General features: G+C 41.8%; 1 protein-coding gene across 1 annotated transcript in view; it reads right to left on the bottom strand.

Annotated features, from left to right (window-relative positions):
- Nucleotides 1–6028, bottom strand: part of VIPR2 (vasoactive intestinal peptide receptor 2) — a 141017-nt gene extending 134989 nt beyond the window's left edge. The window contains exon 1 of the mRNA XM_040352690.1: nucleotides 5522–6028. Coding sequence (XP_040208624.1) covers nucleotides 5522–5572 — 51 coding nt within the window. The 5' untranslated portion in view covers nucleotides 5573–6028. The remainder of the gene's footprint in view (nucleotides 1–5521) is intronic.
- Between the last annotated feature and the right edge of the window lie 6742 nt (nucleotides 6029–12770).

Here is a 12770-nt window from a genome sequence, read left to right as displayed (position 1 = left end):
GGGGGACCTCCACTCGACTCCACAGGAGATCAATAAATGCTTCACGGATTACTACCAACAATTGTATAGCTCCAGAGTGGCTTATGATGTGGCCGACCTGTTGAGATACCTGGAGGAGGTGGACGTCCCGGTTCTCACTCCCTCTTCCGTGCGCAAACTAGACGCCCCGATTAAAATAGAGGAGGTTCAGGCAGCTTTGAAAATGATGCAGGGGGGAAAGACCCCGGGACCGGACGGTTTCCCGGTCGAATTCTACAAACTCTACGAGGAAGATTTGGCCCCCAGACTAAGGTCGCTTTTTGCTGGTGCATCGGAGTCGGGAGCTCTCCCGGACTCGATGAGCGAGGCAATAATTGTGGTCATCCCCAAGCCTGGGAAGGATCCAACCCTGTGTTCTTCGTATCGCCCGATATCCCTCCTCAACGTCGATGCAAAAATTTTTGCGAAAATCCTGGCCAACAGGCTTAACACTGTAATTACAGCCCTGGTCCACCCTGACCAGACGGGCTTCATGCCAGGCCGCGGTACTGATATTAACCTTCGTCGATTGCATACTCACCTGGCACTGGCTGGCCCTGGCGACCCCGGGGTGGTGGCCTCGCTCGACGCCGAGAAGGCCTTCGACTCGGTCGAGTGGGGCTACCTCTGGGCAGTTTTGACCCGCTTCGGGTTCGGTCCCCGCTTCATGTCCTGGATACAAATGTTGTATGCTCACCCTAGGGCACGTATTCGTACCAACGGGTCCCTGTCTGCCTCCTTCCCCCTGGAGCGGGGGACCAGACAGGGGTGTCCGTTATCACCGGCGTTGTTTGCCTTGGCCTTGGAGCCTCTGGCCGCGCACATTCGGCGCGACCCGGAGGTTCGGGGGATCAGGGTGGGTAACCTAGAGGAGAAACTGTCCCTCTATGCTGACGACGCCCTGTTGTACCTGGCGGACGCTTCCGCCTCCCTACAGAAAACGTTGTCACATTTTGAGGTGTTCGGCCGGTTTTCGGGCGTGTGTATCAATTGGGACAAATCGGTCCTGCTCCCGCTCCACCAGTCACTGTCCCGGGCGGACTCCCACACTCCTCTCCGGTGGGTGGATGAATTCACCTATCTGGGGGTGAGGGTGGGACTCGAGTCGGGGTCTTACCTAGACAAGAATGTTCTCCCAATATTGGACCAACTGACCAAACGGTGTGCGACATGGCGTAACCTTCCCCTCTCACCGGTGGGTCGAGGGAACCTCATTAAGATGGTAATACTCCCCAAATTGCTTTATTTTTTTCGTCAGACCCCTGTTACTATCCCAAAGTCCTTTTTTCGACGGCTCGACAGTATAGTGATGGCGTTCGTCTGGGCTGGTAGCCCTCCTCGGGTTGCTAGACATACTCTTTATCTTCCCCTCTCGGGGGGTGGACTGGCCCTCCCAAACTTCTTGGCCTACTACTGGGCGGCGGTGCTAGTGACGGTCAGGTGGTGGTTTTCCCAGCCGCGACAAAATCCGGCGGTCAACCTAGAGGCGGCGGTTTTGGGATCCTATGCTGCCCTGTCCAACCTGGTGTTTCGGGGGTGCAGGGCTCATCCCTCTGTCACGAGGCCCATGGCGACGGTGGTTAGGGTGTGGGCGTCGTCCAGGGCTCGAATGCTGAAACCAAATACTGCCTCCCCACATACCCCGCTTTGGGGCAACCCACTCCTTCCCCACCTGAACACGGTCCCGGACCCGGTGGTCTGGGCCCGACGGGGGATCCTCACCCTCCGGCATGTGATGCCGGATGGTGTGGTGATGCCCTTTCAGGACTTGTGTCGGACCTATAAAGTCCCTTCCTCATTTGGCTTTAGATACACTCAGCTGCGGCATGCATTGACGGCCCAATTTCCGGACTCGGTGACGCTCGAGTCAGATTCGATAGAGCGTCTTCTGATCTCGGGGGTCATGGGGAAGCCCCTCTCATCCCTCTATTTGAGATTTACGGTGGCATACGACACGAACACGACGGGGACACTGACCAAATGGACTGCCGACATCCCGGATCTGGACGAAGAGATCTGGGAGGAATGTGTCTCCTCCTTTCTCCCGTCTATGATTGCCTCTAGAGACAGGTTCATTCAACTTAAATTTCTCCACAGGGCATACTACACCCCGCAGAAGTTGGCTAGGATTTACCCCTCAAGGTCCCCGGAGTGCACCAGGTGCCTGGGAGACACGGGCTCCTTCATCCATATGGTCTGGTCCTGCCCTAAGCTGGATCAGTACTGGAGAGAAGTGGCAGGGGTCCTCTCGGATCGTTGTGGGATAGAACTAGTCATGGACCCAAAACTGTTCCTCCTAAGCTACTTGGGTGAGATTGAGGGAGACAGGTATACCAAACTGAGCATCACCTTTGCTCTGTTTTATGCTAGAAGGGAGATCCTACTTCGATGGCGGGGCTCTGATCTTCCCACTGTGTCCTCCTGGCTGGCCACGATCAACAGAGTGCTCCCACTATATAGGCTGACGTACGAGAGCAGAAACTGCCCAGCTAAATTTGACAAGATCTGGTCGAATTGGATTGAGTCCCCTGGCGACTTGGTTGATTCCCCCCCTGCTGTGTCCTGAATGCTGAGGGGCTGTGGGTGGCCGGGGTTCCCCGTCCCCTGCCCCCCCTCCCCGCCCGCCTCAGCGTGCGGTGCCTCCCCCTCCCCTTCCCCCCCTCGTCCCCCCCCCCTCCGGGGGGGGGGGCGGGGGGGTGACGGGGCGGGGGCGGCGGCCGGGGGACGCCGGCTGGCGATTCCCCCCGGGTGACGGGTTTTTGTCTGTGTTGTCTGTCCCATTGTAGATGCTGCTGAACTGATTCCCCACCAATGTAGTCCTTTGTTTATGACATCTATGTATGAACTTATGCATTCTGAGTAAGCCTTGTGATCTTTGTACTGTCATTTTCATGTGTGTGTTATTGTCTGTTACCAAAATAAAAAACTTTGACTGTTAAAAGAATTGCCTGCCTAGTGGCAAGGAAAAAGTATTTCTGCCTGCCGTGTTTGGCAGATATTGACACTTTGGGGGTAATTTACTAAAACTGGAGCGTGCAAAATCGGGTGCAGCTGTGCACAGATTGTCAAATCTTATTTGAACATGTTGAAGTTAGAAGTTGATTGGTTACTATGCACAGCTGCACCAGTTTCTGTGTACATCAAATTATTAGATCTTCCCCTAAATGTAATAACAAGCTTTGGAATGAAAATCTACATTTCATTGATGAAGACACATGCCCTCATGATAAAGGTGTGGGATTAAGTTTTTCAAAACTGACCAAAAGATCTTAATTTAATTTGCCTGAACTTCGGACCCAGTTATGTGACCACCAACAGGCAGAAAGTCACAACGTGAACTGACACACTATTCCATTCCTAAATGCTAGGAAGCTTGCCAGGAATATTGGGTACATATATATATATATATATATATATATATATATATATATATATATATATATATATATATATATATATATATATATATATGTATATATATATATATATATATATATGTATATATATATATATATATATATATATATATATATATATATATATATATATATATATATATATATATAATAGAGGTTGGCTAATAAAGGTGCACATAATGGGTTAAAATATCAGCTTCAATATTTCTATGAAGAGCAAAAATATATGAAAAAACGTTCAAGACCGCTAAAAATGTTTTATTAAAAAGGATTAGTAATCCTGTATTGTGAGGCCAGATCAAGGTACTACCATTTTTTGTTTTTGTTTTAATGTTTAGTGGTTTTCAATAATTTTCATATATATTGGTCAACCCAGATCTCAAATCTGTTCTATATACTGTATAAATGCATGTGTTTTCAATAATCATTTCTTCCAATGATTTATTCACCAATACTTTCCAAACTTTGCTAAGCATCTAACAAATTTTTATATTATTCGAGTATTTATTTTTTACTTTTTAATATAGTTATATAGGTAAATGCATTACAATTTAAAGGCTATTAAACATATTGTCAAATCTACTATATTGATATATATATCATACTGTAACACAAGATTGACAGATAATTTATGTAAAAAGTAAAAAAAATCTATCTATCATATATATCTAGCTATATATATATATATATATATATATATATATAAGTGGATAGATAGATAGATAGATAGATAGATAGATAGATAGATAGATAGATAGATAGATAGATAGATAGATAGATAGATAGATAGATAGATAGATAGATAGATAGATAGATAGATAGATGGATGGATGGATGGATAGATGGATAGATAGATAGATCTATATATACTGAAATTACTTCTTGGAGTTAATAGTAAAGCTGGTACCATGATAACATCGTTGTGTAGTGAGGATTTCATTCATGGAAGTGCAACAGCGCCCTCTCCATGTAGGCTTGAATAGATACAATCAAAAGTAAACACTCCGGACTTAATTCAATAAACTAAAGGTTGGTCTTATTGATAATGTCTTTTTGTATATAGAAATAATGTTGTATAGCTTGCTTGCTTGCATACGAACATTCACATAGTTATAATAATAATAATAACAATAACAATACCAATTAATTAAAAAAAAAAATAACAAAGAATGAGCCAGAGATAGATAGATAGATAGATAGATAGATAGATAGATAGATAGATAGATAGATAGATAGATAGATAGATAGATAGATAGATAGATAGATAGATAGATATTGATAATGTATAGATTGACAGACACAGATATTCAAAATGTTGCATAAAATATTCATTGACACTGTCCGATATACATAGATTTGCATAACTTTTTGGTGGATTTGTATGACAGAATATGATTATGATTCTTCATTGATGATATTATGCAATAATCATTACTATAATTGGGGTAATGTGTATAAAATGCACATGTCAAGTGTTTGGGATACACATTTATCCTCAAAGTTTGCACCTCTATGGGGGTTATTTACTAAAGGAAAATCCACTTTGCACTACAATTGCAAACTTCAAGTGCAAAGTGCACTTTAAATTTCACTGAAAGTGCACTTGGAAGTGCAGTCGCTGTGGATCCGAGGGGGACATGCAATGAGAATAAAAAACATTTTAGCTTGCACATGATTGGATAATAAAATCAGCAGAGTTTCCCCTCATTTTCAGATCTACCCCTCAGATTTACAGCGACTGCACTTCCAAGTGCACTTTCAGTGCAATTTCAAGTGCCCTTTGCACTTGTAGTTTGCACTTGTAGTGCAAAGTGGATTTGACTTTCGTAAATAACCCCTTGTGTTTCAACATCTATCACATTAAAGTAGCAACACAGTCATTGCACCACAATGACTTGTCCTACTTACATTATCTCCAAGTTGAAAGTAGTTAGACAAATTTACAAAGCAGACAACAGGATAACATTCACTAGCAAATTAAATCTTCAAATGACTACACTGTCGGTGAAAACATCAGGTATTAGCAATCCGTGAACAATTTATTTTAGGAAACATTCACAAGAGATGTACATAATCCAGATACTCACGATGAGCAGGAGAGGAAAAGTTAAAAGCAGCACAGAGAATACGGTCTTCATGGTATAGAGTAATTCAGGTTACAAAGATTCCTGGGTGGTCATGGCAATACATTAGATCCAGCAGCATGTGGTCCCGACTTCCTTATAAATAACATTTCATTACTCTGACATGCACTGTTGATTCTTCCTACCGATTCAAAGATCAAAGTAAAAACCGTTCTTATTGTCCACAGCGTAAAAAAAAGTTGAATGAAATATAAAAAGAAAAAATTGATTTAAAATAAAAAGTGTTTTTTTTTTCCAAAACAAATCCCATACCCAGCACCTTTGCAGCTACAAATTATGACCGGCTAAACAGAGTCAGTCCATGAAAATCACAACTTCCCTTGCTGAACTCCAGAGCTGTTGATTCAGAGCACTCATTGCACTTAGTAACTCAACTTGAAGCATTACAGGAGCTTCAGCAATAAGACAAAATCCTTACAGGCAGCAAAGGATTTCATATTCTAATGCATTACATATTCTAATGGCTGAGTGGGCAGGATCGGTCTTGGGAGGGGGAGGACTTGAATGATTGAGAATTAAATAAAAAAAGCATTTACAAATCAAGCTTGAAAGCATGTAAATGCTTATTTTTTCCTTATTTTAATGCTAGGAAAGTTTTGTTCATTTCATCCTTTAAATGTTTTTAATCATTTTTACCTTTCTTCGTATTTATAAAAATGTAATGTATTAGAATATGCATGAAGTGGATAGAAGGAGCTTTATTCAATAAACAGTTCATAATTCCTAAATTGAATATAAACGCAGGATTAAAAATGTAATGTATTGCAGCTTGCCAGTCCTCGTCAAGACTGCATTTGTTGTTTTTTTGTTTTTTTAGTGTCTGTGCACGCTGGCTTAAAAAACGCTTCTTCTACAGGAGTTTAGCACTTTGCCTGTAGAAGCAGCTCAACGTTATCCTATGTGTCAATGCACATTAGAACACTTATGCCCTGTACACATGATCGGTCAATCCGATGAGAATGGTCTGATGGATTTTTCCATCAGTTAAATGATGAAGCTGACTGATGGTCAGTCGTGCCTACACACCATCGTACCAGAACGCGGTCACGTAAACCACGTACGACGGCACTATAAAGGGGAAGTTCAAATCCAATGGCGCCACCCTTGGGGCTGCTTTAGCTGATTTTGTGTTAGTAAAAGACGATATTCTGTCTGTTACAGCGTGATGAATGTGCTATCTCCATAACGAACGCTAGTTTTACCAGAACGAGCGCTCCCGTCCCCTAATTTAGTCTGAGCATGCGTAGATTTTTAACCGATGGACATGCCTACAAACAAACGTTTTTTTTTCTATCGGTTAGGTATCCATCGGTTAATTTTAAAACAAGTTTCACATTTTTTAACAGATGGATAAATAACCGATGGGGCCCACACACGATCGGTTTGGTCTGATGAAAACGGTCCATCAGACCGTTCTCATCGGATTTACTGATCGTGTGTACGCGGCATTAGAAGAATATTTTAAGCTCAACGTTTAGATACAGAAAAAAAAACCATTCTGTTTTGTGTGTTTGAGCCGAAAGCTCCTTGACTCTCATAGAAGTTCCTAAGCTCTCCTAATCCCCTGTACAAAAATGTTCTATAGAGTGTTATTTTCTGCCAAGGGCACTGGTGTATTTTAAGCCTGGTGTGCATGGAGCCTAAAGGCTTTATTTCTTTATTTTTATCTAGTCATTCTGCCAATAACATACTTCATGTTTAAAGTACCAGTAGGCAAAACTTTTTTTTATCATTTTGGATAGAGCAAGTGAGATTTTTTTTTTTTTTTTTGCCATCTGTGTCCTATTGGGGAGATTTGCTTTCACTTCCTGTCCTATAGCCAATCTGGAAGTGAGAGGAAATCCTGGCAAATTAAGGGAATTCTTGGGGGACCCCCAGGTCACCAGAACTAGTGTTCCAATTGGAAGATGTCCCCTCTATTACTTTTCTGGAGACAACCCACAATTGGTGATTTTATTTTACTTTCACTTTCAATGATCACAAAGAACAGGTCTAATAGAAAGGGCGAATCTCCTTAACAGGGGTTCTGACAAGCTTTCTAATTCCTCTCCACTCTATCCAAAACTTAAAAAAAGTTTTGCCTTTAGTTATACTTTAAAGTGCCATAGATGGATGGAAATTTGGCTGGTTCGGCAGTAGACATGCACATTCGTTTTCGTCCCGAATGCATTTTCGTCCGAATTTCTGGGATTTTCGCGTTCGTTTTAACAACAACGATAACGAATGCGCTAATCAGACAGACATAAAATCAGACATAAAAAATGCTTTATTTTCGTTTTGTTTCGTCAACAGTTCGATATATAGATAGGAGATTTGACATGACTGTGACAATAGCGATCTATAGCCCATAGAATTCTAATGTTGCTTGACTAGTAATAATAATTAATACATATTATTATTACTAGTCATACAACATTCGAATTCTACTATAGCTTGTGGGCGGAGCATTCGACCGGAAATGTACAATTGTGGCATCTTCTTAGAACATTCGACAGACACCATAAGCCTTCAAGGACAGATTAGACTAAGTAACTAAGTAACTAAATCAATTTATTTTTTGGACGCCACCGAAATTCCAAAACAAAATATTTCAGTGTGCACATGTTCAGCAGGGACCACCGGAATACAATAGCACAGCGTGGAAGATGCCCCCATCCACCCCAAATGTGTGGATGGGGAAATCAGTTCTGTTTTTTTTGTTCAGCCCCCTGGATGAACAAAAAAACTGAACCAATGTTTTGAAAGCTTTAGGATAGTACAGTTACATTGCTGTAATTATGAAGAAGCAGTGTTGTCACCCTAGTAGAATGTTACTGTTAGGGAGGACAGGTTCTGGTCACTCACTGTTGCCTGCCTCCCTGTGTTGTGCTGCTATGCTCTGTGCAGTAAGGAAGCCCAGTAGAGGATCGAATTGTCCTCTGCACCAGACTTCGGCAGGTCATCTTGGGGAGGCCACTGCCATATACTGGCACTGAAATCACATGAGACTTATCCAGCCATTTTGGCATGGCTGTAAATCTTTTGCCATGCCATGTGAGAGGGAGTGCTGCATAGGATCTAGAAAGGTCAACAGTATGTGGCACATGTAGTTTTAAAGTGGCCCCAGGTGGGATCCCAATCAAGGGGGAGCGAATAATTTCACAGTCATGTATAACATGCATATACTGTATGTTGAGGACTTTTAGTGAAGGAGGTGGGATATTGGAGGTTCCCCAGCACAGTAAGAGCATGGAGTAAGGAGAATATTGAGCGTGTGCGCCGCTTTGGCAAGAGGGGAGGGGGCACCCTTAGGCTTCAGGTCTGTATAGCATGGGAAAGCTAATGTAGCATTGTTTGCTACTCAACATACACTATAAGTATCGCAGCACCCCTCCTATGGCACCTGACTGATGGACAGTGATACAAGTTCATTTTCGACAACTCTTGAACTGTACAGTAACCAAATGTTACTCCCCCTCTGGCAAAGCAATGCGCCATCGCACCTCCAGTGGTGGCGCACACCCCCCAGAGCTACTGCAAGAAATGACCTACAGGTGTGTAATTTCAGTAAATGTGCGGAAGGCGGTCCAGGGGCGGTTAAGCTATATGCTGGTTTTCATTTTTGTAAAAATAAAATTATGATTTTTTTTTAAGTATTTCATTTTGTCTGACCTATTCTTTGCTGCATTAAAACCGCTAGGAGAATTCAATTTCTTTTTTGTATATTATGTGGGGTGAGCAGCATTTCCCTATCTCTATGTGGGCCTTCATTTTAGTAAGTGTATTCTTAGAATAAATTATGTTAATTGGCAGAGTAGGGGAATATTTCAATTAATTTCTTCCCTTTTTTCTGTGTCCTTTAGTCCCAACTACTTTTGCAGATTATTTTGGCTTTCATGGGTGACAGTACACAAAACAGCCCCCTTTAGGAAGTAATTCATGAAGCAAGCAGCAGAGAACAGTACCCTTAGCAACCAACTAGAATCCTGTGCTGGTCTGGCTTTAATAAAGTGAATTATGATTATTTACTGAGTCTCCGGAATCTCCCTACTATGATTGAATCTGCCTGTGTCTGTCACTCAAAATTATACTGGTAAAAGCTTGAAGCGATTTGCCAATAAGGCATATCTCCAAATTAAATATCTGAGCACGTGCAAGCTTTTTTCTTTTTTCTTTCTGAGATGTAATAGTTGAGTGCAATTTAAAAAACAAGGGAAGCACAACCTAGCGCAATAAAAGGCATAAAAATGACAGAAAAGCCAAGCAGTGTGTGAATAGCCTGGTCATGTGATGCGTATTGGAGACATGTTCAAGCCCTTGTTGGACATTCAAAGGAAGAAAATGCTGCACTGTCTAGATATGCGTAAAGGTATAAATAACTAAATAATGTAATTCATACACATTATATGTATATATATATATATATATATATATATATATATATATATATATATATATATATATATATATATATATATATATATATATATACATATATATATATATATATATATATATATATATATATATATAGTGAAAAGTGCTGAAATCCACTGGTTTCAAGGGTGAAAATTATATTCATATCAAACACCATGGATTGCTTATTGCAAAGTGCAATGTGGCACAAACAGAAACGTGAAAACAGTCCCAATGTCCATAAAGAAATATGATGAGGTTCCATTTAAAAAGTCCTTAGTGATCTCCATACTAAGGGCCGGTTCACACTGATCTGACATGTGCTCCGACTTCCAGAGCACGAATCGCATGCCATGTCAAAATCAATGGTTTGCTATGAGAGCCGTCTTAACGGTCTGACTTTGAAAATACTCCCTGCTCTACTTTGATCTGATTTCAGCCCATTGAGTTAAATGTAAGTCGCATCCAAGTCAGATCATCATCTTAACTGATCTGACCTGTGGCATGCGACTTGTGCTCTGAGGATCTTGAGGGGGAACCCCACCCAAAAAAAACTAAAAAAACGGTGTGGCCCTTTGGTCGAGTATGGATTTTAAGGGGAACCCCCACACAATGATTTAAAAAAAATAGCGTAGGGTCCCCCCCAAGATTTATACCAGTCCCTTATCTGAGCATGCAGCCCAGCAGGTCAGGAAAAAGGGGGGACGAGCAAGTGTCCCCCCCTCCTGTACCATACCAGGCCACATGCCCTCAACATGGGGGGGTGGGTGCTTTGGGGCAGGGGGTGCTGTTTCCCTTTTCACTGTCCAATCACAGGGTTGTGGTGAAGAGAAGACCTCTGGGTTTAAAAAAACTGCATCAGAAAAAAAAAGAGGCATTATGACCACCAAAACTTTTACTTCTGCTTTTTGGAATCCTCACCCCCTCCGGTGTCACATTTGGCACATTTGGAGGGGGTGAGGAGGGAGCAGATACATGTGTAATACACATTGAATTTTTCTGTTATTTTGTCCTATTTGTTGTTTGCTTCACAATAAAATAAAAACATCTTCGAAGTTGTGGGCATGTTCTGTAAATTAAATGATGCAAATCCTTAAACAATCCATGTTAATTCCAGGTTGTCAGTTAACAAAACACAAAAAATGCCAAGGGGGGTGAATACTTTTGCAAGGCACTGTACATCTGCATTTTACCTGTCTGGGTTTTATACACAAAAGAAGAAACATCTATTATTCATTCAAAATAAGCAAATTGATATTGAATTATTTTTGCATAATTAAAAAATAACGACATTAAATTAGGCTGAGACACTGTGTGGCCATGAGTCCAGACCACGTATACATTATTACTAACGAGTTTGATGTAAGTCAGCTCCCAGGAAAGATGTGGGTGTTTTGTGTATGGCTGCATTTTATCAGAATGAGTTGCAATTCTGTAATTCACAAACTATGTCAAAGTTGTAACCTGCTTACCAGAACCATGCGTTTTAATAATGGATGTGGCCATGCTAAAAATAACAAAGTGTGAGTAAACCTATTCACCTCTCAGGGAATTCTCACCTTCTGCCCATCTGCTGTCTGTGTTCAGAGACAGAACAATAAATGGCTGTTATTCAGTAGAAATAAGCAGACCTTTTTAGATCTGCTCTATTCACAGTTTTCCAGATTTTTCTATACAAAAACAGCATGCAGGATTATATATGTTGGCGTTCACAGATGTATGCATTGTGTACTTTTAGAAGGTCATTAGACAATAATACAACTCAAACTGGCATTAAAGTATTCTTTTATAGCCACCCTCCACCTTCCTACCTCTGAATTTGAAGGTCCTGAAACTTTATTATTGTAAAAATCTTAAATAACGATCAAGGTATACTGCATTTTGTTGATTCTGCAAACTGTGACTTCAATTCTTGCTGATGACAGCCCTGCAAGGGAGCACTCATTATCTGCTTACAATGTACAATAGGCATAAGCAGCTTTGTCTAACACAGATGCAGTATCCCTTTCTGGTGGTGGGTTCAGTAGCATTTAGTAACAGGCTCAGTATTACTCAACAACAGGCTCAGTAACATGCAGTAACCGGTAGGTCCAGAGTGGGTGCCAACTGAATGCTATGAGATCCCAATGACACAGGAGTGGCAGAGAAGTAAAGCTGACTGGCTGGTTGTGACTAGTGCAGTTGTGTAGTGGCACAGTGGGCACAGTACTGACTGAGTGGTGCTTACCATGGCAGCATCAACTGGAGTGGCAATGAGCTGGCAGGGGATGGACACAATGTCAGTTCAAGTGGCCTGGAGTGAGTGGCAGCAGCAGTACAGGAGATCAGTGCTGCCTACAGCACCCACCGGTGTCCTCCTACTCTGACCTTACTTGTCCTGGAACCTTTCCCTGGCTCTAGTACTCTGTTCCTGCCAGAAGGGTTCCTCTCCCTACACTATCCATTCTCAAAATGCGTGCCAAACCCATTGGGAAACTGCTATTTATTTGCACTGCCCTCAACCAAAGCGACCACCAAAGGTCACTGGAAGTGCAGCATCTAATTGGACAATTGTAACAGCTATAAAGGCTGCAGGGGGGACATCTTCCCCTTAGGTCTCCACTCCATCCCAGAGAGGCAAGGTACACCTGCTGGGTAAAAAAGAACTACACCTGCCAACAGCCCCACTGCAATGACAATGTTCAAGTTTCCTGTAGTTCTGTGTAAAATTTTAAACTATGAAACAACATTTTCAAATATTCTAGTTTACAGATCCTTGCATGTGGGGGGTGCATTTGTTATCTTTTTTTTTCCAGCT

Source organism: Rana temporaria, chromosome 5 (genome assembly GCF_905171775.1).
Source record: "Rana temporaria chromosome 5, aRanTem1.1, whole genome shotgun sequence".
Classification (NCBI taxonomy): Eukaryota; Metazoa; Chordata; class Amphibia; order Anura; family Ranidae; genus Rana; species Rana temporaria.
The sequence above is the reverse complement of the archived record's forward strand: the minus strand, read 5'-3'. Positions and strand labels throughout refer to the sequence as shown.